This window comes from Ranitomeya imitator, chromosome 4 (assembly GCF_032444005.1).
Source record: "Ranitomeya imitator isolate aRanImi1 chromosome 4, aRanImi1.pri, whole genome shotgun sequence".
NCBI classification, from domain to species: domain Eukaryota; kingdom Metazoa; phylum Chordata; class Amphibia; order Anura; family Dendrobatidae; genus Ranitomeya; species Ranitomeya imitator.
In genome coordinates, this window is record NC_091285.1 from 289,842,686 (window position 1) to 289,869,027 (window position 26,342).

At 42.4% G+C, this 26,342-nt stretch overlaps 1 protein-coding gene across 1 annotated transcript in view; it reads left to right on the forward strand.

The window, feature by feature from the left end:
* The window catches only part of ADAMTS20 (ADAM metallopeptidase with thrombospondin type 1 motif 20), a 507,015-nt gene that overhangs the window by 162,433 nt on the left and 318,240 nt on the right, over positions 1–26,342 (forward strand). Inside the window, exons 7-9 of the mRNA XM_069764742.1 lie at positions 4,147–4,187; positions 7,962–8,067; positions 22,076–22,222. Of these exons, the coding sequence (XP_069620843.1) occupies positions 4,147–4,187; positions 7,962–8,067; positions 22,076–22,222 (294 nt within the window). The remainder of the gene's footprint in view (positions 1–4,146; positions 4,188–7,961; positions 8,068–22,075; positions 22,223–26,342) is intronic.

Below are 26,342 nucleotides of genomic sequence, written 5' to 3' on the forward strand. Positions count from 1 at the left end.
TTTTGCACTTGTGGCGAGTTTTGCAAGAGCCTAGTTTTTGCATGTGGCGAGTTCTGCGCATGGTGAGTTTTGAGTGGCGACTTTTGTGTTTCGACTTTTATGTGGCGAGGTTGGTGTATTTGTGGTGAAATGTGTGCTGAGGGTAATATGTGTTCAAGCACGTGGTAGTGTGTGGCGCATTTTGTGTGTGTGTTCATATCCCCGTGTGTGGTGAGTATCCCATGTCGGGGCCCCACCTTAGCAACTGTACGGTATATACTCTTTTGGCGCCATCGCTCTCATTCTTTAAGTCCCCCTTGTTCACATCTGGCAGCTGTCAATTTGCCTCCTACACTTTTCCTTTCATTTTTTTCCCATTATGTAGATAGGGGCAAAATTGTTTGGTGAATTGGAAAGCACGGGGTTAAAATTTCACCTCACAACATAGCCTATGACGCTCTCGGGGTCCAGACGTGTGACTGTGCAAAATTTTGTGGCTGTAGCTGCGACGCCTCCAACACTTTTCTTTTCACTTTTTTCCCCATTATGTAGATAGGGGCAAAATTGTTTGGTGAATTGGAACACGCGGGGTTAAAATTTCGCCTCACAACATAGCCTATGACGCTCTCGGGGTCCAGACGTGTGACTGTGCAAAATTTTGTGGCTGTAGCTGCAACACCTCCAACACTTTTCCTTTCACTTTTTTCCCCATTATGTAGATAGGGGCAAATTTTTTGGTGAATTGGAACGCGCGGGGTTAAAATTTCGCCTCACAACATAGCCTATGACGCTCTCGGGGTCCAGACGTGTGACTGTGCAAAATTTTGTGGCTGTATCTGCGACGCCTCCAACACTTTTCCTTTCACTTTTTTCCCCATTATGTAGATAGGGGCAAAATTGTTTGGTGAATTGGAATGTGCGGGGTTAAAATTTCGCCTCACAACATAGCCTATGACGCTCTCGGGGTCCAGACGTGTGACTGTGCAAAATTTTGTGGCTGTATCTGCGACGGTGCAGATGCCACTCCCGGACATACATACATACATACACACACACATTCAGCTTTATATATTAGATTTTCATCACTGTAGAATGATGAACTCCAAATTGCCTTATAACCCTTCCCAGATGGACAGAAGCAATTGATTCTCTAATTCCTCCTAGATATTTTAGTAACATAATTCTGAATACGCTAGACTAGCAAACTGCTGAAATGTCTACTTTAGGCCTTGCTCACATGAGTGTATAACACGGCCAAGTGCTATCTGATGTTTTATCTGATAGCACTCGGCCCCATGTTATACTATGGGGCAGTGCAAATCAGCAATTATTTTCTCATGTCGATTCAGTATTAGAAAACAGGTGCAGCATGCTGCAAGTGGCAGCGAGACTCAGCAAATTCGCACCAATTAAAGTCTATGGGTGGGTGTGAAACATCAGACTGCACTTGGATGTTATCCCTGTGCAGTCCAATATATGCCGAGACAGGCAATGGAGGAGATGGAGAAATTACTTTCTCCATCGCCTCCGCACCTGTGCTGCTGTACTCTGATAAGAGAGGATCGGCGCCCAGAGCACTGACAATCAGATCACATGAGGGCAGTAGCCGAGTGTCCTTAACATTTCATATAATGCTCTCACATCATATGTCTATGTTAAATAAATAATGACATGGTGTAATTTGTCATATGTTGCTGTTCACCTGAGATTGTAGTAACCAAATTTTAAGACCTTTTAGGCTATGTGCACACGTTGCTGATTTTATGCGTTTTTGTTGCCGCGAAAACGCGGCGAAAACGCATACACAACACAACCCATTGAATTCAATGGGATTCTGCAATGCTGTGCTAATGCTGCATTTTTTTTCCGTGGTGGATTCGCATCGCGGAAAAATACGCAACATGCTCAGTCTTTGTGCGGAATCGTGGCGATTCCGCACACATAGAAATGCATTGATCCGCTTACTTCCCGCATTGGGCGATGCCCACCATGCGCAAAGTAAGTGGATCATGTTCGGATGGTACCCAGGGTGGAGGAGAGGAGACTCTCCTCCAGGCCCTAAAAAAAGAACTAAAATAAAAAATAGTTATATACTCACCTTCTGGCGGCCCCCGGATCCAGCCAAGGCCTTAGCGATGCTCCCGGCAGCTCCCGTTCCCAGTGATGCCTTGCGACAATGATCTGTGATGACGTAGCGGTCTTGCGTGATGCTACGTCATCTGGGGTCATTGTCGCAAGGCATCGCTGGGAACAGGAGCTTGCCGGGAGCATCGCGAGGAGCGGGAAGGCTGCGGGGGCCGCCGGAAGATGAGAATATCACGATTTTTTTTTAATTATTATTTTTATCATTATATGTTTTTATTATTGATGCTGCATAGGCAGCATCAATAGTAAAAAGTTGGTCACACTACACTTGTCAGGCACTATGCTTGACAAGTGTGACCAAACTTTATCATTTTTCCAAGCGATGCTACAGATTGCTTGGAAAACGCTAGCATTCTGCAAGCTAATTACGCTTGCAGAACGCTAGTGTTTAGCGGCAAGGAGTTGCGGAATTGCGGGGGAAATTTCCGTGGCAATTTCACAACGTGTGCACATAGCATTAAGGACCAGATTTTTTTTTATTATGATCCATAATGCCATAAAATTCAAAGACAGTTTTTCTCATGAATGTACGTATGTAACCAGTGATGACATACTGTATCTCTGTGCAATATCATCATCATCTAATGACTGGTCAGGACTAATATGCTTTAATATTTTATTCATTCATGCTCTCCTTTGCTAAGTGATCGGTGAGGGTCCCAGTTAAGGGTAAGACACTTCTTGTGAATATAAACGGGGACCTACACTGGGGCTGATTTACTAAAACATAGTGTAAAGTCAGCCTAGACGAGTCTTAAAATGTGTGTTATTTATAAAAAATGCTTTTTGGGTTTGATACATCTTGACCATCTTAAGAGCCACTAGCTAGGGCAGTGCAATCTATGGCCTATTCCCTTAACGGCAAGAGCCACTGAGTGCGACACTCTTCTTTGATAAAGGACTTCAACCTTACAGACTGAAATGGGGATAAACATCCCATTGTATAATACATTGACATGCTTTCTTTCATTGGAGAATATTATTGTACTACCTCATTGTACTATTTTCTTTGTCCAAAAATGCCACTAAAGACACATGTAACTAGTGTAGAAAAACAAGCTTCAAACTGCAAGTATAATTTTAAATAACAAACATAAATAAGAAGTTAGTTTAATCAGTTTACCAATATTACATGCATCTTTAGTCAAATGCCACTAAAGACACAAGTAACTAGTGTAGTAAAACAATCTTCAAACTGCAGGTATTAATTTAAATGTCTTTAAAATATAACAAAAAATTGTATGCCATATGTAATCATTAAAGACAGAAAAGGTTCATTCAAGTTTTTCTGCTAAAAACATATTTATGAAAAATTGCTGGCATTTTTTTATTCTGGAAGTCTTTTCAGTGGCCAATGAGTCTCGCAATAGGCTGACCCTTCCTGTTCTAAAGAGATCATTTTTTGTAGCCTTTTTTTCATCATGGGCAGGATTACACCACTCACAATAGGTGATGGGTACGGCTCACTTCATCGTCCTCTCTGCACTGTGACTTCTGCACAGCTCAAAGAGCATGCTCAAATCATCCTACCATAGAGGTCATCAATGATTCCTCTCTACAATTACTGTTCCCAATGGTCTTTGTGGCTGCAATAAAGTATATCACTATATGCTGTTCACAAAGATCAGGCATTATGACTGCCCCATGATCGTGAACATTCAAAGATAAAACACCATGAGAAAATAAAACAGTATAAAAAAATGTGGTTTTGATATTAGTCATGTGTGGACCTGCAATGGACTTCATGTGTGGATTCAACTTAACACTTATAACAATCTTTATTCTATTTGGTTTGTAACCTGACAGCAATCAGAACAGGAAATGTAGTTTGGAAAATCCTATTGTGGTTAGGGCATGCACAGTCTGCTAGTTGGTATATAAGTCATCTACAGGTGGTAGTCATTTATAGAAAATTACTGAACCTTTAAATGTAATGTTAACTCTATATTTTATTGGACATATTATAGGTACTTATGATTATTGTATATTCAACTTCCTTTCTACCTCTTTTTTTTTTACTAGAGAAGATATATGCAGAGCCAGTAATAAATGTGACACTTTAGGTAAGTAATTCTTTGTTGTGCTGTATGATATACTGTAATAGTGTTCCATTTTACAGCTCTCTGCATTGCATTGGAAAAGATGGTTTCAAGTAAAATTTGTAAAGTCTAATAAAATTACCCAAGCTGTCTTTTTCTTTTCCCTTTGACCTTTTAAGGTATCATTTGCTTAACCATGTTCTATGTTTGGCCTATGTGAGTAGTTACCACTGAAGGAAAGCAGGAAACCTCTTCAGGTCCTGCTTTTGTTAAATGGGGTGTGATCTGATTTTGGTTGGAAATGTCCAAACTTGTTTTCATTTTTCATGTATTCTTAGGTATATTTGAAAAGTATTCCACCACCAATGAATGCAATGAAGGCTGCGATGTATGCTTCTGTATAGGCAAAAGGGCATTCAGACGTGGACAAAATTGTTGGTAAAGTTTCTTACTGTTAAAGTAAGAAAAACCCACAGTGGTCACTGAAATAACTTAACACTGGCAACATTAATTTACTGAGTATCAACTATTAAAAATCATACATTGCTTTTAAATGGTAGTACAACAGAAAAATAAAACAAGCAACAATAAAGCCATGAAAATGGCCTGGACAAACATGATGGTACCCCTAGAAAAGCTTGAAAATAATTTGAATACATGGACATGTGAATCTAAGGTATGTCCTGTAACTGGCATCACAGATGTCTACAAACTTGTAATCAGTCAGTCTGCCTATTTCAAGGGTGAAAAGTAGTCAGTCTGCTGTTTTGTATCATGGTGTGTAGCTCACTGAACTTGGACCAAAGAAATCTAAGGAGAGCATTATCTCAGTAGATTAGAAACAAAATTAGAGACAAACATGTTAAAGATGAAGACTATAAGACCATCTCTAAACAGCTTGATGTCCCTGTTACTACAGTTGCAGATTTTTTTCAGAAGTTTAAGTTCTCTGGAAGAGGAAAATTGATGAAAAATTGAAGAGATGGATAATGTGAATCATAATCAAAGAGCCCAGAGTAACTTTAAAGGGAACCTGTCACCCCCCAGGCGTTTGAAACTAAAAGAGCCACCTTGTGCAGCACTAATGCTGCATTCTGACAAGGTGGCTCTTTTAATTATTGGTGCTGTAAATGCAGAAATAATCAGTTTTGTAATTTGGCCGAAATACCTATCTTCAGTCCTGGAGGCAGGTCTTTCCCCCCTGCTGCAAACGCCTCACAGCTGTCACTCAAGTCTTCTTCGCGCCAGGCGCCGCCTCCTCACCGCTGTTTTGAAATCAGCCGGCTCCTGCGCTCTTTTGTCATGCCTGGGGCAGGCGAAGTGAGCGCTGCCTGTCTGTCCTCATATGCAGTCTCGCTGACTGCGCCTGTGCGGCCACCCTGCTTGTGAATCCCAGCCCCTCAGTGTCTTATGATTTATTCACACTGCGGGACTGGGATTCCTGGGCATGCGCACTGTGTGTCTAAGCCACTCACCCAGGTCGCAGTGCGCATGCCCAGGAATCCCAGCCCCGCAGTGTGAAAAAATCATAAGACACTGAGGGGCTGGGATTCACAAGCAGGACGGCCCCACAGGCGCAGTCAGCGAGACTGCATATGAGGACAGACGGGCAGCGCTCACTGCGCCTGCCCCAGGCAAGACAAAAGAGCGCAGGCAGATTTCAAAACAAACTGCCCTAAGGAGGCGGTGCCCGGCGCCAAGAAGACTTGACTGACGGCTATGAGGCATCTGCAGCAGGGGGGGGGGGGGGGGAGACCTGCCTCCAGGACTGAAGACAGGTATTTTGGACAAATTACAAAATGGATTATTTCTGCATTTACAGCACCAATAACTAAAAGAGCCACCTTGTCAGAATGCAGCATTACTGCTGCACAAGGTGGCTCTTTTAGTTTCAAACGCCTGGTTTGACAGGTTCCCTTTAAAGAGACTAGAGTTGAACTCTAAGGTACATCAGTGTCAGATCGCATCATCCTTCACTGTCTTAGCAAAGTGGACTTTATTGAAGACAACAAAGGAAGAAACCATTTTTTAAATCTAATCATTAAAAAGCGAGACTGGAATTTGCTAAAAGGCTTATTGACAAGCCACAAAGCTACTTGGAGAATGTACTCTGGACAGATGTCCAGATGACTCAAAACTGAAGCATTTGGCAAATCACATCAGCTAAATGTTCACAAATGCAAAATTGTAGCATACAAATAAAAGAACATTGTACCTAATGTGAAACATGCAGGAGGCTCGGCTAGGTTTTGGGGCTGCTTTGCTGGATCTGGCACCGGGTGCCTAGAGACTTCTGCAGGCTAGAATGAAATCTCAAGACTAACAAGTAATTTAGCAGTCAAATGTGCTGATCAGTGTCATAAAACTTGGTCTGAATTGCAGGTCATGGGTTTTCCTACAGGATAATGATCCAAAAACAGAAAAAAACATCCAAGATTGGCTAAGAGCAAAGCATCGGCCATTCTGAAGTGTCCTCTCTGAGCCCTGATCTAAATGGATGGAGCTGAAACATGCAGTCTAGAGAAGGCAACCTTCACAACTCAGATGAGCTGGAGCTATGATACCTGTGGACAGGTGCAGAAGTCTCAATGAGCTTTACAGAAATTCTCTGTTTGCAGTGATTGCCTCAAAACATTTTAAAACAAAATATTTAGCTAATGGTACCATCATTTTTGTCCAGTCCATATTCATTAGTTTTTTTTACATTTTTCCGATTAACCAACATACTAAAGCAATATCTGATTTTTATAAGTTGATACCTTTCAAGTTATTTAAATGGATTTTTCTTACATTAAAGGTTTTTGCTAGGTAACCTGAAGACAGCAGGAGATAGGGCTGAAACACAGATTTCAACGATGTATCAGTTTTTTGGCTATGTGCTATTGTTGACTTATAATGTAGGTTTTATCACCTGGGAATCATCGCTGTTGGACTAGGTGCCCCCATGCCCCCTGATCTGATTCCACCTCCTCCTCTGATAGGCATCTCACTGTCAATAGATTATGTATATACAAAATTTGGTGGGGGTGGGGTTAGGTTTCTTAGCTCTGCTTCATGCTGCATCAAAGAAATCTGATTTATCACCACTGCTGCACCCAGTAGACTCACTTGCCTTATATTATGCTACTCTCAGATTAAATAGCAAAAACCACAAATTCCCTGTAACAGAAGGATATTAAACATTTTGTCCACCATATCTGCAAATTGTCTCTTCAGAGAGGAAGAGGACTAGTACTCTGGCGCCACCTACTGGAAGCAGCGATCTTAAAAATCAATATTGACACTTTTATGAGCTTGCAATATGACTTAGGATAAAAGCCAAACCAGAACCAGAATCTTAAATTGAAATTCTGGTTTGACTTTTATCCTGTCATATTGCAAGACACGTTAAAGAGTCAATATTTTCTTTTAGGATTGCTGCTTCCAGTAGATGGCGCTAGAGTTCTATTCCTCTTCCTCTCTGAAGAGACAATTTGCATATTTAATTTCCCATGGTAGTAGTGTATATGGCTTTTAAGTCTCCTCACTCTGACTTGCCAGGCTTGGCTTGTCACTCTCCACAAGGAGACACGTTACCCCCTTAAACCTCAGTCCACAATGTCTCTTGAGTCATCCACTGAGTGACATTGTGAAAAAAAGTATATACTGTGCTATATACTTTAATGTATCCATCTGTATAAAAAAGCACAAGTAAATCTTCCGATACACAAAAAATAAAAATGCATATCAGGCTAGTGTATGCCAAATACACTGAATGTATATATTAAATAACTGGTATGTTCTCATTTTCATTTACAGGATTAGCGGAACTAGGCACAATGTGTGACCGGCAACGCAGTTGCTCTATAAGTGAGGAAAATGGTTTAGGTGCTGCATTCACGATAGCTCATGAACTGGGACATGTGTAAGCATTTTCTGGTTTTTAATATAAGCTTCCTGTAATGAAGATGTGGCTCTTTCTATTTACTACTAATACTTTTTTTAATGAATGATTTTCCCATTTTTTCTTTTGATGCAATCAAAGATAGACTGTGCAAATGTATGAAATTATAAACTTCTCAGATATTTGGGTACTACTCAACAGACTTGGCTTTGTAAACTGCCTCTGAGTTGCAGAAAATGCAGGGTTTTTTTAAAAGATTTTCTTTGTTTTTTAATGTTTAATGTTACAAATAGGGACTATGAACTCTGTACATATAAAGTACATACTTGCATACTTGCACTCCAGTATATTACATAGTCATATCAACAGGGGATAAGAATCATTTCAGAACTTTTTTCATCTTGAATGTCACCCAAAATCTGTATAATTCAATTGAATAGCAAAATGAATTTTTTTCAGGTGGAGAAAGAAAAATAGAGAACTGGAATCAGGTGGTTATATATATATATATATATATATATATATATATATATATATATATATATGCACACCCTTAAACTAATACTTTCCTGAAGTGCTCTAAATTTTTGACAGCATTCTGTCTTTTTGAGGAAGAGTTTGTCAGCATAGCACATTTGCAATATGCAGTCTTTGCCCACTCTTCCTTGCAGCAGCACTCCAAATCTGTAAAATTGAGAGGACATTTCCTGTGTACAGCCCTCTTCAGGTCAATCCACAGATTTTCAGTTATATTCAGTTCTTGATGGGCCATTCCCAAACTTTGATCTTCTCGCGAAGATAATCTTTTGTTGATTTGGAGGATTGCTTAAGGTCGTTGTCATGCTAAAAGGTAAAATTCCTTTCATCTTTAGCTTATTTAGCAGAGGCCTGCGGTTTTGATGCAAAATTGACTGATATTAAGAACTGTTCATAATTTCCTCCACTATGACTAAAGCGTCATTTCTGGCTGCCGTAAAGCTGCGCCAAAACATGTTGCCTCCATTATGCTCAATTTGTGAGAGCTTTACAAGTCTGAGAAAACACTAGACAATCCTTCTTGAAGCAGAGACTGAGGTTTATTAGAGAAATGCAATAGAGTTGATACAGAAGATGGGTTAGCTGAAGCAAGAAGACAACGGACCCTGACTAGGATGTACGGACTTTTTTATACAGGGTTAGACAAAGGAAACATACTGCAGAAAAATGTTTATACGTTGTAGAATAAAGCATGCAATGATACAGCATGACAATATTTATGAGCAAAACTCAATAAAATAATATAATTGTCACAGGTTTACTGCGACAGAGAGGAGAGAGGACCACGGTGTTTGATTTCTCCTACTCCTGCACTGGCTAGAAGCACTTGACCTTCATATTAAATGGTATAAATTTCTTTTAGCAGTGCAGGGTTTACCTGCTCAGTTGTGAGCTCCTGAAAGCTTTCCTGCGTTAAGGCTCTCAGCTGTGCCCATCTCCTATATAATCTGGGTCCTGGCTAGCACTCATTGTCAAAGATAGCTTATGCATCATGGCTAGAGGTTGTTGGTGGTTATTATTGGAGAAAGGCATTTGGTGAATTTATCTGTGACTGTTGCTGTTGTTTGAGTGTGTGATAATTCCCTTTCTTCTCCTACTTTGGTTTAACCCCATCTTACACTCCCTGGTGTATTTCTTTGTTGTTGCTAGGGCACCCCTAGCATTAGGGACAGGGAAGGAGCCCCTGTTCCCTGAATACCCGACAACAGAGTCGTGACAATAATTCTTTGGGCCTCCATGTTTCTTCTAACTAATTCAATAATGTCATCATCACTAACGTCTGTGATCCTTGAAGGTGCCTCGACTCACATGCAGTGGGGACGGAAAGTATTTAGACCGCTTTAAAATTTTCACTCTTTGTTTCCTTGCAGCCATTTGGTAAATTCAAAAAAAGCTCATTTTGTTTTCACATTAATGTACACTCTGCACCCCATTTTGGCTGAAAAAAAAAGAAATGTAGAAATAAATTTTTGCAAATTTTAATAAAAAAGAACAACTGAAATATCACATGGTCATAAGTATTCAGACCCATTGCTCAGACACTCATATTTACGTCACATGCTGTCCATTTCCTTGTGATCCTTTGAGATAGTTCTACTCCTTCATTGGAGTCCAGCTGTGTTTAATTAAACTGATAGGACTTGATTTTAAAAGGCATACAGCTCTCTATATAAGACCTCACAGCTCACAGTGCATGTCAGACCAAATGAGAATCATGAGGTCAAAGGAACTGGCCAAGAAGATCAGAAACAGAATTGTGGCAAGGCACAGATCTGGCCAAGGTTACAACAGAATTTCTGCAGTACTCAAGGTTTCTAAGAGCACAGTGGCCTCCATAATCCTTAAATGGAAGAAGTTTGGGACCACCAGAAGTCTTTCTAGACCTGGCCGTCCAGCCAAACTGAGCAATTGTGGGAGAAGAGTCTTGGTAAGAGAGATAAAGAAGAACCCCAAGATCACTGTGGCTGATCTCCAGAGATGCAGTAGAGAGATGGGAGAAAGTTCCACAAAGTCAACTATCACTGTAGCCCTCCACCTTATGTGTCCCCAGGTGGTTCAGAATGTCACATTAGTACAAGATGGGAGACCTTACGACATTATCTCACTGTTGTGAGTTCTGCTCTTGGGCTCCCTCCTGTGGTTTTTAGTGGCATGGCTGCTTCTTGGATTTAGCTTCAGCAGCTGTTTTCACCGATCGTCTTTCTGGCTCGGCTATATTAGTCTGGCCTTATCCCTCATTCAATGCCAGTTGTCAATTGTTCCTGCCTGGAGTCATGGCTCTTAGGATTTTCCTGACACTCTGACCAGTTCAGCAAAAGCTAAGTCCTTGCTTGTCCTTTTGCAGTTCACTTGTTGTGGACTTTGTTGTTCAGCACTTTCTATGTTTTGCTCATTTGTCCAGCTTATCAGTATGGATCTATTCAGCTAGGCTGGAAGCTCTGGGCAGCAGAGTTTGCCCTCCACACCTTTAGTCAGGTGTGGAGATGTTTGCATTCCTCTGCGGTGGACTTTTTCTAGTTTTTATTACTGACCGCACAGCGTTCTGTCCTGTACTATTTCTATCTAGCTAGAAGTGGCCTCCTGTGCTTAATCTTGTTTCATACTACGTATGTCATTTCCTTCTCCTCTCACAGTCATTACTTGTGAGGGGGCTAATCTATCCTTTGGGGATTTTCCCTGAGGCAAGATAGTTTTCCTGCTTCTATCTTTAGGGGTAGTTAGCTCTTAGGCTGTGACGAGATGCCTAGGCAGAGTTAGGAGCATTCCACGGCTACTTCTAGTGTTGTGTCGAGCTTAGGGACTGCGGTCAGTATAGTTACCACCTGCACAGAGCTAGTCGCATGTCGCTCCTTAATCACCAGACCATAACAGTACAACTGGCCAAAAATGAATTAAATGCATCTCAAAAGATGGAAAAGAAAGTTCTGAACCATTTTTTTTTCTGTGCTTTGGTTTGTCTTTTTTTTTTCCTCTTGATATCTGGGTGGTTCAGGATATATGCTTTGGCATGGATGTTCAGGGTTTGTTTTCTCGTGTGGATCAACTTGCTGCAAGAGTACAGAGTATCCAGGACTATGTTGTCCAGACTCCGGCTTTAGAGCCCAGAATTCCTACTCCTGATTTGTTTTTTGGGGACAGATCAGAGTTTTTGAACTTTAAAAATAACTGCAAATTGTTTTTTGCTTTGAAACCCCGTTCTTCTGGTGATCCCATTCAGCAAGTAAAAATCATCATATCCTTGCTGCGTGGTGACCCTCAAGACTGGGCTTTTTCTCTAGAAACGGGATCCGGCATTATTGAATGTAGATGCATTTTTTCAAGCGCTCGGATTATTGTATGACGAACCTAACTCTGTAGAGCATGCTGAGAAAACACTATTGGCCCTGTGTCAGGGTCAGGAAGCGGCAGAGTTATACTGCCAGAAATTTAGAAAATGGTCTGTGCTCACTAAATGGAATGAAGAGGCTCTGGCTGCTATTTTCAGAAAAGGTCTTTCTGAAGCCCTTAAAGATGTTATGGTGGGTTTTCCCACGCCTGTTGGTTTGAGCGAATCCATGTCTCTGGCCATTCAGATTGATCGGCGCCTGCGCAAACGCAAAGTGGTGCACCATATGGCAGTGTCCTCTGAGCAGAGTCCTGAGGCCATGCAATGTGATAGGATTTTGACTAGAGCGGAACAGAGGGGATACAGACGTCAGAATGGGCTGTGTTTTTACTGTGGTGATTCTGCTCATGCTATTTCTGATTGCCCTAAGCGTATTAAGAGGATCGCTAGATCTGTTACCATTAGTACTGTGCAGCCTAAGTTTCTCCTGTCTGTGACCCTGATTTGCTCATTGTCATCTTTTTCTGTCATGGCATTTGTGGATTCGGGCGCTGCTCTGAACTTAATGGACTTAGAATTCGCTAGGCGCTGTGGTTTTTCTTTGCAGCCTTTGCAGAGTCCCATACCCTTGAGGGGTATTGATGCTACACCATTGGCCAAGAATAAACCTCAGTATTGGACTCAGCTGACTATGTGCATAGCTCCTGCACATCAGGAAGATTGCCGTTTTCTGGTGTTGCATAATTTACATGATGTTGTTGTACTGGGTTTTCCATGGTTACAAGTACACAATCCAGTGCTGGATTGGAAATCAATGTCTGTGACTAGTTGGGGTTGTCAAGGGGTACATAGTGACGTTCCTTTAATGTCAATTTCCTCTTCCCCCTCTTCTGATGTTCCTGAATTTTTGTCAGATTTCCAGGATGTTTTCGATGAACCCAAGTCCAGTTCCCTTCCTCCACATAGGGACTGTGATTGTGCTATTAACTTGATTCCTGGTTGTAAGTTCCCTAAGGGCCGACTTTTCAATCTGTCTGTGCCAGAGCTATGTTAAGGAATCTTTGGAGAAAGGGCATATTCGGCCCTCTTCGTCACCATTGGGAGCGGGTTTCTTTTTTGTTGCTAAGAAGGATGGCTCCTTGAGACCCTGTATTGATTATCGCCTTCTTAATAAGATCACGGTCAAATTCCAATACCCTTTACCTTTGCTCTCTGATTTGTTTGCTAGGATTAAGGGGGCTAGTTGGTTTACCAAGATTGACCTTCGAGGGGCATATAATCTTGTTCGTATTAAACAGGGTGACGAATGGAAAACTGCATTTAATACGCCCGAAGGCCATTTTGAATACCTGGTGATGCCTTTTGGGCTTTCTAATGCTCCTTCTGTATTTCAGTCCTTTATGCATGATATTTTCTGCAATTATCTTGACAAATTCTTGATTGTGTATTTGGATGATATTTTGATTTTTTCCAATGATTGGGAGTCTCATGTGAAGCAGGTCAGGATGGTATTCCAGATCCTTCGTGATAATGCTCTATATGTGAAGGGGTCTAAGTGCCTATTTGGAGTTCAGAAGGTCTCTTTTTTGGGGTTTTTTTTCCCCTTCGTCTATAGAAATGGATCCTTTTAAGGTCCAAGCCATTCATGACTGGATTCAACCCACATCTGTGAAGAGCCTTCAGAAATTTTTGGGCTTTGCTAATTTTTATCGCCGTTTCATTGCCAACTTCTCTAGTGTGGTTAAACCCCTGACCGATTTGACGAAGAAAGGCACTGATGTGACTAATTGGTCCTCTGAGGCTGTTGAGGCCTTTCAGGAGCTTAAACGCCGATATACTTCTGCCCCTGTCTTGCGTCAGCCGGATGTTTCTCTTCCCTTTCAGGTTGAGGTTGACGCTTCTGAGACTGGGGCAGGGGCCGTTTTGTCACAGAGGAATTCTGATGGTTCCTTGATGAAGCCATGTGCCTTCTTTTCCCGAAAGTTTTCGCCTGCGGAACGCAATTATGATGTTGGCAATCCGGAGTTGTTGGCTATGAAGTGGGCATTTGAGGAGTGGCAACATTGGCTTGAGGGAGCCAAGCATCGCATTGTGGTCTTGGCCGATCATAAGAATCTGATTTACCTTGAGTCGACCAAGCGGCTGAACCCTAGACAGGCTCAGTGGTCCCTGTTTTTCTCCCATTTTGATTTTGTGGTCTCGTATCTTCCAGGATCTAAGAATGTTAAAGCGGATGCCCTCTCTAGGAGTTTTTTGCCGGATTCTCCTGGAGTCCTTGAGCCGGTTGGCATTCTTAGGGAAGGGGTGATTCTGTCTGCCATCTCCCCTGATTTGCGGCGGGTGCTTCGGGAGTTTCAGGCTGATAAACCTGACCGCTGTCCTGTGGGGAAGCTGTTTGTTCCTGATAGATGGACAAGTAAGGTAATTTCTGAGGTCCATTGTTCTGTGTTGGCCGGTCATCCTGGGATTTTTGGTACCAGAGATTTGGTTGCTAGGTCCTTTTGGTGGCCTTCCTTGTCGCGGGATGTGCGTTCTTTTGTGCAGTCCTGTGGGACTTGTGCCCGGGCTAAGCCTTGCTGTTCCCGCGCTAGTGGGTTGCTTTTGCCTTTGCCCATCCCCGAGAGGCCTTGGATGCATATTTCCATGGATTTTATTTCGGATCTTCCTGTGTCCCAGAGGATGTCTGTTATCTGGGTGGTTTGTGACCGGTTCTCTAAAATGGTCCATTTGGTACCTTTGCCTAAATTGCCTTCCTCCTCTGATTTGGTTCCATTGTTTTTTCAACATGTGGTTCGTTTGCATGGCATTCCGGAGAATATTGTGTCTGACAGAGGTTCCCAGTTTGTTTCCAGGTTTTGGCGGGCCTTTTGTGCTAGGATGGGTATTGATTTGTCTTTTTCTTCGGCGTTCCATCCTCAGACAAATGGTCAATCTGAGTGAACTAATCAAACCTTGGAGACCTATTTGAGATGCTTTGTGTCTGCTGATCAGGATGATTGGGTGACTTTCTTGCCGTTGGCCGAGTTTGCCCTTAATAATCGGGCCAGTTCAGCTACTTTGATTTCGCCTTTCTTTTGTAATTTTGGTTTCCATCCTCGTTTTTCTTCAGGGCAGGCTGAGCCTTCTGATTGTCCTGGTGTAGATTCTGTGATGGACAGGTTGCAGCAGATTTGGACTCATGTGGTGGACAATTTGACGTTGTCCCAGGAAAAGGCTCAGCGTTTTGCTAACCGCCGTCGGTGTGTTGGTCCTCGGCTTCGTGTGGGGGATTTGGTCTGGTTGTCCTCTCATCATGTTCCTATGAAGGTTTCTTCTCCTAAATTCAAGCCTCGGTTATTGGTCCTTATAAGATTTCTGAGATTATCAATCCTGTGTCTTTTCGTTTGGCCCTTCCAGCCTCTTTTGCCATCCACAATGTTTTCTATAGATCTTTGTTGCGGAGATATGTGGTGCCCGTTGTTCCATCTGTTGATCCTCCTGCCCCGGTATTGGTTGAGGGGGAGTTGGAATATGTGGTTGAGAAAACTTTGGATTCTCGTTTTTTGAGGCGGAAGCTTCAGTATCTTGTCAACTGGAAGGGTTATGGCCAGGAGGATAATTCTTGGGTTGTTGCCTCCGATGTTCATGCTGCCGATTTGGTTCGTGCTTTTCATTTGGCTCGTCCTGATCGGCCTGGGGGCTCTGGTGAGGGTTCGGTGACCCCTCCTCAAGGGGGGGGTACTGTTGTGAATTCCGCTCTTGGGCTCCCTCTGGTGGTTGTAAGTAGCATTTTTGTGAGTTCTGCTCTTGGGCTCCCTCCTGTGGTTTTGAGTGGTATGGCTGCTTCTTGGATTTAGCTTCAGCAGCTGTTTTCACTGATCGTCTTTCTGGCTCGGCTATATTAGTCTGGCCTTATCCCTCATTCAATGCCAGTTGTCAATTGTTCCTGCCTGGAGTCATTACTCTTAGAATTTTCCTGACACTCTGACCAGTTCAGCAAAAGCTAAGTCCTTGCTTGTCCTTTTGCAGTTCACTTGTTGTGGACTTTGTTGTTCAGCACTTTCTATGTTTTGTTCATTTGTCCAGCTTATCAGTATGGATCTATTCAGCTAGGCTGGAAGCTCTGGGCAGCAGAGTTTGCCCTCCACACCTTTAGTCAGGTGTGGAGATGTTTGCATTCCTCTGCGGTGGACTTTTTCTAGTTTTTATTACTGACGGCACAGCGTTCTGTCCTGTACTATTTCTATCTAGCTAGAAGTGGCCTCCTGTGCTTAATCTTGTTTCATACTACGTATGTCATTTCCTTCTCCTCTCACAGTCATTACTTGTGAGGGGGCTAATCTATCCTTTGGGGATTTTCCCTGAGGCAAGATAGTTTTCCTGCTTCTATCTTTAGGGGTAGTTAGCTCTTAGGCTGTGACGAGATGCCTAGGCAGAGTTAGGAGCATTCCACGGCTACTTCTAGTGTTGTGTCGAGCTTAGGGACTGCGGTCAGTATAGTTACCACCTGCTCAGAGCTAGTCGCATGTCGCTCCTTAATCACCAGATCATTACACTCACTGACGTAATATTGACATCAGTCGGGGTGGCGAGGTGTGGATCCTTCACGTTCATCACAGTGAGATATATATATATATTCTTATGTTATTTTGTATTGGTCTACTGTTTGGTTTAAATGATGACTGACTGTTCGTAACCTTATTATCCACTGGTACTACAATGGAACTTCTCTATCTGTGCAAATCTCTGCCTTTTATCTGGTTTTATTACTGTATAGTATGTGATCTGGCTGTGGTTTAAGATTATTTAATTGGGGGATGTATGAGGGTGCTGATTGTTTTATGCATCACTTTGTTTTCATACAACAATTCTTGTGATGTGACAATTTTTTTATAATTAGCAGTATCCACTCTGTTTATGGCGGTCTGTGAGCATCTCTACTTCTGGAGGACATGAAGTATGCTTTTTTGTATTCTTATAAAGTTACTGTTCTCGTGCTTGCTCCCCTGCCTGACATGATATTATATGGATCCATGTAACCATCCACATTTATAACTAGACAACTACCGTAAGTGAAAAGTGATGTCACAGACAAGTCTCATCAGGAACAATAGGTTCCTATAAGATCAGCAGATGCAGCAAATATACTGTAATTTACTAATGCAGTTGTCTCACCAGGATAATCTCTGAATCTCTCTGTTAGGGCTGGCTGAATGCATCAAATAATATAAAAGGCGATCTGAGGTGCGTTCGCAGCCCGGGGTCCACCGTGCAGAGATGGAACCTCCTGCTAAGTAATGGTGGAACAAGATGGTGGATGAACGCTTGCGCACATGTGGGTTAGACTTCACCCAGTGTCAATGGAAGCGAACTCTGTTGCTTCACAGAGTCACTAAAGGAACGCTGTGCCCTGTTAGCAGTCACAGGGTGCAGCTGGTAGACGCTGGTGGGATCCCTATGATTCAAGCCCACTATACTGGTGAATGGACTTTCTCTGACCCTCAGTGGCTTTTGAGCCCACGCCTGAGGACACCCTGAGTCAGATTCTGAGTCTAAGCGGGAATTCCCACCCTACACTGACCAGTGGTATAAACGCGGCTGTGCCACCTGGATATGGCGCTGACGATTTGCTCCAGCACCCTAATACCCAAACAACAGCCAAAGGGATGGGGATCATTAAGGAGCTTTCACCAATCTCAAACACACTGCACTCACACACCTAGTCAGGTTTATACTAGTGCATGGCCGAGCGGCCATGCGAGCCTTTTATAGATGTAGCCTTCCGAGACCTTCCTAGTGGTCCAATCGGAGCCGCTACAGGACCTGAGCATGTGACTTCCGACCTCCAATAAGAGGCCATCCCACGGCATGCTCAGTAGATGAAAAGCAGGACTTAGTCCCTGGAATGTCTGCTCGCCTATGATCAATGCTGGTTACAAAGGCTGTAACCAGATGCACAGCATCAGCTTGAGCCAGACGCTGGGACCGACGTCTCTGCTGAGCAGACTCCACTGCGGCCGGGGAAGAATGGGAGACCGTAGAGGACATGGTTCGAGATTTCCCCTGTGCAGCGGCAGGAACTCAACACATTACACTCTCTTTTCTCTTCATATGTGACAGTCCATGAAAATTGCACTGCACTCGGATACCATCCGAGTTCTGTTTTTTTTTCTCTGATCCATAAACTTGCATTGCCGATTCTGCTCTAACTTTCTGAACAAAAAGGAGTCTCCCCCATTTTACACAGACAACTCAATCCACGGAAAGTCACCGACATGTGAATGATTTCATTCACGATTGTAGGTACACATGCTAACTGTGAACAACAGGGATAGCACTCGTGCGTGAAAAACAGACGTCTGAATGAAGCCTCAGACTTTATTATATGGGTGGCCATTAATTTTAACAGCCAACACTTAATAATTCATTTTCTCTGCTTCTTTTTTTATTTAAACCACCAAATAACGAGAAGTATAATAATGGAATATTTTTCTTGTGATAGTTAATTTATAAAACTATATTTAGATGGGAAGGTCCTATTCATAAAGGTGTGCCAATTGATTATATTGTATACAGTACATTTCAATCATTCACATGGGCAATGCAGACTGTATAGGAGCAGAATGATTGCTAACACAATTGTTTGGACCCCATAGAGTATGCTTCCGACATCAGTTATTTTCATGCTGATGATCCAGTCAGTCAATGAACATGATTTTTCTCATTTGTTGGCTGATCAGCCAAAAATTGAGAAGGATTCTTATGAATGCTGGTAAATGGGTCTATAGTTAAAGAAACACATCAAAATGCTTATCCTCTTAATATATTACAATCATCATATTATAGAGCACTGTGTAGTTACATTTTCTCATTTTGCTTTAGGTCTATGACATCATGTGATTAAAAACTGACTTGCTAAATACTACTTAGCTCTATGTAGAAACAGGAGGTCAATTTTGTCTCTATGTCTCATCACTCACTGCAATAGTCAATGGCAGGGGGATGGAAGTATTAACTGGGTCAGGAGTTGAGAAGATGAATAATTTCTGCAGGCACAAAAGACTTCCTGTTTCTACATAGAGCAGAAAAATTAGAAGAATTAGCTGGGAAGAAAGGCAAAATGAGCAATTGTAAGAACCCGGTGCTATATACAGTGGGGCAAAAAAGTATTTAGTCAGTCAGCAATAGTGCATGTTCCACCACTTAAAAAGATGAGAGGCGTCTGTAATTTACATCATAGGTAGACCTCAACTATGGGAAACAAACTGAGAAAAAAAAATCCAGAAAATCACATTGTCTGTTTTTTTAACAATTTATTTGCATGTTATGGTGGAAAATAAGTATTTGGTCAGAAACAAACAATCAAGATTTCTGGCTCTCACAGACCTGTAACTTCTTCTTTAAGAGTCTCCTCTTTCCTCCACTCATTACCTGTAGTAATGGCACCTGTTTAAACTTGTTATCAGTATAAAAAGACACCTGTGCACACCCTCAAACAGTCTGACTCCAAACTCCACTATGGTGAAGACCAAAGAGCTGTCAAAGGACACCGGAAACAAAATTGTAGCCCTGCACCAGGCTGGGAAGACTGAATCTGCAATAGCCAACCAGCTTGGAGTGAAGAAATCAACAGTGGGAGCAATAATTAGAAAATGGAAGACATACAAGACCACTGATAATCTCCCTCGATCTGGGGCTCCACGCAAAATCCCACCCTGTGGGGTCAGAATGACCACAAGAACGGTGAGCAAAAATCCCAGAACCACGCGGGGGGACCTAGTGAGTGAACTGCAGAGAGCTGGGACCAATGTAACAAGGCCTACCATAAGTAACACACTACGCCACCATGGACTCAGATCCTGCAGTGCCCGATGTGTCCCACTGCTTAAGCCAGTACATGTCCGGGCCCGTCTGAAGTTTGCTAGAGAGCATTTGGATGATCCAGAGGAGCTTTGGGAGAATGTCCTATGGTCTGATGAAACCAAACTGGAACTGTTTGGTAGAAACATAACTTGTCGTGTTTGGAGAAAAAAGAAAACTGAGTTGCATCCATCAAACACCATACCTACTGTAAAGCATGCTGGTGGAAACATTATGCTTTGGGGCTGTTTCTCTGCAAAGGGGCCAGGACGACTGATCCGGGTACATGAAAGAATGAATGGGGCCATGTATCGTGAGATTTTGAGTGCAAACCTCCTTCCATCAGCAAGGGCATTGAAGATGAAACGTGGCTGGGTCTTTCAACATGACAATGATCCAAAGCACACCGCCAGGGCAACGAAGGAGTGGCTTCGTAAGAAGCATTTCAAGGTCCTGGAGTGGCCTAGCCAGTCTCCAGATCTCAACCCTATAGAAAACCTTTGGAGGGAGTTGAAAGTCCGTGTTGCCAAGCGAAAAGCCAAAAACATCACTGCTCTAGAGGAGATCTGCATGGAGGAATGGGCCAACATACCAACAACAGTGTGTGGCAACCTTGTGAAGACTTACAGAAAACGTTTGACCTCTGTCATTGCCAACAAAGAATATATTACAAAGTATTGAGATTAAATTTTGTATCTGACCAAATACTTATTTTCCACCATAATATGCAAATAAATTGTTAAAAAAACAGACAATGTGATTTTCTGGATTTTTTTTTCTCAGTTTGTCTCCCATAGTTGAGGTCTACCTATGATGTAAATTACAGACGCCTCTCATCTTTTTAAGTGGTGGAACTTGCACTATTGCTGACTGACTAAATACTTTTTTGCCCCACTGTAATATTATGATTGCAATAGATTAAACGGATACAAACTTTAATGGGAGGAGAGGTTTTTTAAAACCTCTCACCATGAACATATGATGTGTATCAGCTCACCAGGCATGACTATGATTTGTCTGAAAAAGGACATATGCTCAGAGAATTTAAGCAATACATAAACCATCACAAGAGGATTTCCTATGTATCTTCTTAGATTTATATTCGGAGCTCAGTCAGGCTGAAGTAATATTCTTCATTTTTTTTACTTGCTATGTACCGGGTAGACTATCCATGGTATACTCCAGTGATGTTTGGCTCTTGCAGCACCCTGGTATTTTAAGTGTGACAGCTGTTGTGTCTATTGCACATTCTGAAAGCGTGAGCAGATAAGATATTGTCCGCTGTCCACAGACATTCTGAAATTACTGCATCTCTAGAGATTATCTTTACTTGACAATCCTATTAAAATAAGTTTTTAGACATGAACTATAAAACACCTTTTGATTCCTTTGTAATGTAATAATTAAAGCAGAGCCATGTTTTTATACAAATAAAGTGATTGGCTGCTTTATGGATAGTTTTCCCATTGGGTACATAAAATAGACATTTAGACAACCTACTAATATATCCTTATTAGAAAGCCCTTCAATATGAAATACCCTTTTCTCTAACAGCACCCTACTATCTCCCTATAATTGCTGCTGATGGAGGGCATGTGGCACGTGTGATAGGTTTTTCAATAAATTTTAAGTTCCCTGATGAACACAAGCTGCAAAGTTTTTTTTGGGAAGCCCACGACTTGCATAAACGCTGTTGAATGTTTGGTACTGAGGTTGAACATTCTACAAGTTACATATTACTAAGTTGCCTACATGACTATTTTACACGCATTAGTTAAACGTAAATATTAAGCATATAAATTCATATACGAGCGGAATAGAAAATAAATACTCTTTAACAGCTAAATATTAAAAACACGAGAGGAAAAAAATTACTAAAACGCGAGGTAGATGCTGCATCTAGGTGGAGTGGAATTTACCCAAATATGGTTGAGTGAATAAACATGTACACAATGAGGTTAATAATGTGGCAAAAATTAATCTAGTGATATCAAGCAATATATCACATCAAGCAGCAATATCACAGTTACACATGGCAAATAGACATATACTACAAAGCAGAAACCAGGAGCAACAACTCAACTCACATTTTGCACGGTGTGATTCATTACCTGACCATGCACCTTTTGCAAAAAGCATGTCAGGTGTCTGTTCCCCCAGCTTTATAACCCCTGCCTGGTATTACTTCATAGCTAGATTTGCCAAATGTATTTTTTGTACTGCGATATTGATGCTTGCTGATTTACATTTACATTATATCACTTGATGAGTTCTGGATATTCCTACATTAAATAATGTAATGCTTACGCTTGTTAACGTGCCTTTCAGATTTAACATGCCTCATGATGACAGCTCAAAGTGCAAAGACATAGGAATTAAAAAGGAATTCCATGTAATGTCAGCAGTTCTAAGCTATGACACAAGCCCGTGGACCTGGTCTAAGTGCAGCCAGAAATATATCACAGAATTCCTAGAGTAAGTATTTACACATTCTAGCTGCATTTGTGCATTTAATAAAGAAAATGTTTGCTTTTTGTTTGTAAAGTTTTATTTTTTGTTTGTGAATTTTTTTTTCAAAATTCTATAATTACTTTTAAGGTTCACTTATGCAATTTTCATGGTTTTGCCCATTTTAATGTGTAACTGTTAAAGATTCAATTTAGATTAGGGTTATTGTAATTTTCACTTGGTTGCCATTTTTTCTTAATTGTGTGATTATAAATTGCATAAAACTGCAACATAAACCAAAAAATATAAGTCCAGACAGTGCACCGCAATAAAGTGGCTGTAAACTGAATTTATTTTTATTAATTGTCTTCAAAGACCCGATTCAATTTTGACCTTAATGACCAAACCAAATTTTACAATTCTGACCACTGTCACTTTATGAGGTTATAACTCTGGAACGCTTCAACGGATCCCACTGATTCTGAGATTGTTTTTTCGTGATATAATGTACTTCATGATAGTGGTAAAAAAAATTTCGATATGACTTGCGTTTATTTGTGGGGGAAAAAATGGAAACTTAGTGAAAATTTTGAAAATTTCACAACTTTTAATTCTTATACCCTTAAATCAGAGAGTCATCTCTCACAAAAATAATTAATAAATAACAGTTACCACATGTCCACTTTACATCAGCACAATTTTAGAAACAACATTTTTTGTTATAAGGGTTAAAAGTTGACCAGCAATTTCTAATTTTGCCAACACAATTTACAAAACCATTTTTTTAGGGACAACATCCCATTTGAAGTGACTTTGAGGGGCTGTATGACTGGAAATACCCCAAACTGTCACCATTCTAAAAATTGCACAACTCAAGGTGCTCAAAACATACCTGTCAGGTGCTTCACAGTAACTGAAGCAATGTGGAAGGGAAAAACTAACATTTAATTTTTTTTTTAATTTTTAATTTAATTTTTATACCCATACTGTTAGGGCTAGCGGAACGCACCAAATAATAAGATAGATTAAGGTGCGTTCGCAGCCCGGGGTCCACTGTGCAGAGATGGAACCTGCTGCCAAGTAATGACGGAATATATGGCGGTACAATGTGAATACACACACGGGTTAACTTCACCCTGTGTGAAGGAAGCGAACCCTGTTGAGTCACAGAGCTGCAGTACCGCACGTAACAAAACCAATAATTAAATAGCACGAGAGTGCGAACTGTGCCGTACTGGCGGACGCCACTAACCACCCTGACTTGGGTTGAAGAAGCACTCTAATGGCGCGTGGCACCGTACTGGCGGTCACAGCAGTAGGTGCTGTTTCGTGTGTAAACGCTGTGAGTTCAGCCGGGCGCTAGATTGCAGTCATGCACATGGGATGGGTTTTTTAAGGAACGACTTGCACTCATCAACACACACACGATTACAAATGTACACTAGCGCATGGCCGTGCGGTCATGCCAAGCTTATATAGCTGCAGCACGTTCAGGACCTTCCAATAAAGGACCAATGGGAAGCTGCCACAGAAGTTTAGCACCTTCAAGACCTTCCTGGAGGACCAATGGGAACCGCTGCAGCATCTGAGCACGTGACCCTCGATCTCCAACTGGAGATCTCACCCTGGGCATGCTCAGATGGGAAAAAGCAGGACTTAGTCCCAAAAGCGTCTGCACGCCGCTGCCCAGCCTGGCTTCAATGGCAGAAGCAGGAAAAGCAGCAGTAATCCTATGCACAGAGTGAGACTGAGCAAGACGCTGGGAACGATGTCTCCGCTGAGCAGACTCCACTGCGGCTGGAGAAGAATGGGATACCGCAGCAGAGATGGTTCGAGATTCCCCCTGTGCAGAGGCGGGAACTCGACACCTAACACATACTTTTTTATTTTCATAAGGGTAACAGGAGAAAATACACCCCAAAATTTGTTGTGCAATTTCTCCTGAATATGCTGATATCTTATTTGTAGGGGAATTCCACTGTTTCGGCCCTCGGAAGGAAAGGAGTGGCATTTCACTTTTTCATTGTAAAATTTGCTGGAATAATTGGTATGCCATGTTGCATTTGGAAAGCCTCTGATGTGCCTAAACAGTGGAAACCCATCACAAGTTACCCCATTTTGGAAACCACACCCCTCAAGGATTTTAACCAGGGGTATAGCGAGCATTTCTAACCCACAGGTACGACACAGAATTTTATAACATTAGGTTGTCATATTGAATATGTCTTCATTAATGTTGATAAAATTGTTTTTACTGTGTAAAAGCGCCAAAATATAAAAAAAATTATAAATGTGTTATTGCTGCAATCGTACTGACCCCAAGAATAAAAGTGCCCTGGCAATTTTACCACACGTGAACCGGCATAAAAACACCCCCAAATAAACAATTTCTTTCTTGCTGGTTTTAATCATTCTGCCACCCAAAAATCAGAATAGAAAGCGATGAAAAATCATTATCTGACCGAAAACGGTACCAATAAAAATGTAAATTCGGCCCGCAAAAAAAATGAGGTGTTACATGACTCGGCAGAAATATTTAAAAATTATGGCTCTCAAAATATGGCCATGCGAGAACTATTGTTTGCAATAAAAAAGCTTTTTTTAATCATGTGACAGCAGTTAACCCCTTAGCGACCGCCGATACGCCTTTTAACGGCGGCCGCTAAGGGTACTTAAACCACAGCGCCGTTTATTAACGGTGCTGTGGAAAAAGTGAATAGCGCCCCCCAGAGTCGGATTTTCTCCGGGGTCTCGGCTGCCAGGGGTAGCCGAGACCCCAGAGAACATGATTCGGGTTTTTTTTTACCGACCCCGCATTTGCGATCGCCGGTAATTAACCGTTTACCAGCGATCGCAAAAAAAATTTGATCTCTTTTTAATTTCTCTGTCCTCCGATGTGATCGCACATCAGAGGACAGAGAAAAGGGGTCCCAGATAGCCCCACGATACTCACCTATCTCCCCCGGTGCTCCTCGTGGCTCCCGGTGGGCGCCGCCATCTTCAAAATGGCGGGCGCATGCGCAGTGCGCCCGCAGGCCGGCACCGAGAGAATCTTTGGGGTCTCAGCTGCCGGGGGTAGCCGAGACCCCAAAGATCATGATCGGGGTCGGTTTTACCGACCCCTGTTTTGCGATCGCCGGTAATTAACTGTTTACCGGTGACCGGAAAAAAAAAAAAATCAAAGTGTAATTCTCTGAACTCTGATGTGATCGCACATCAGAGGACAGAGAAATAGGGGGATTCGGGGACCCTATTATACTTACCGGTGTCCCTGGATCCTCCTGCTGCTCCTCCTGGCTGCCGGGGAAAAGAAAATGGCGGGCGCATGCGCAGTGCGCCCGCCATCTATCGCCATCTGCCGGCCGACAGGAGAAGAGCAGTTGGGGCTAAAATTAGGGTTAGGGCTAGGGTTAGGGCTAGGGTTAGGGCTAGGGTTAGAGCTAGGGTTAGGGCTAGGGTTAGGGCTAGGGTTAGGGCTGGAGTTAGGGTTAGGGCTAGGGTTAGGGCTAGGGTTAGGGCTAGGGTTAGGGTTGGGGCTTAATTTAGGGTTAGGGTTGGGGCTAAATTCAGGGTTAGGGTTCTTTCACACTTACGTCGGTACGGGGCCGTCGCAATGCGTCGGCCCGACACACCGACGCACGTTGTGAAAATTGTGCACAACGTGGGCAGCTGATGTAGTTTTTCAACACATCCGCTGCCAAATCTATGTCCTGGGGAGGAGGGAGCGGAGTTACGGCCACGCATGCGCCGTCAGAAATGGCGGACGCGACGTACAAAAAAAGTTACATTGAACGTTTTTTGTGCCGTCGGTCCGCCAAAACACAACTGATCCAGTGCACGACGGACGCGTTGTGTGGCCATCAATCACGATCCGTCGGCAATACAAGTCTATGGGCAAAAAAACGCATCCTGCGGGCACATTTGGAGGATCTGTTTTTTGTCCAAAACGACGGATTGCGACGGATGCCAAACGACGCAAGTGTGAAAGTACCGTTAGGGCTAGGGTTAGGGTTGGGGCTAAAGTTAGGGCTAGGGTTGGGGCTAAAGTTAGGGTTAGATTTGGGGTTAGGGTTTGGATTAGAGTTGGTATTAGGGTTAGGGTTGGCATTAGGGTTACGCTTGGGATTAGGGTTAGGTTTGGGATTAG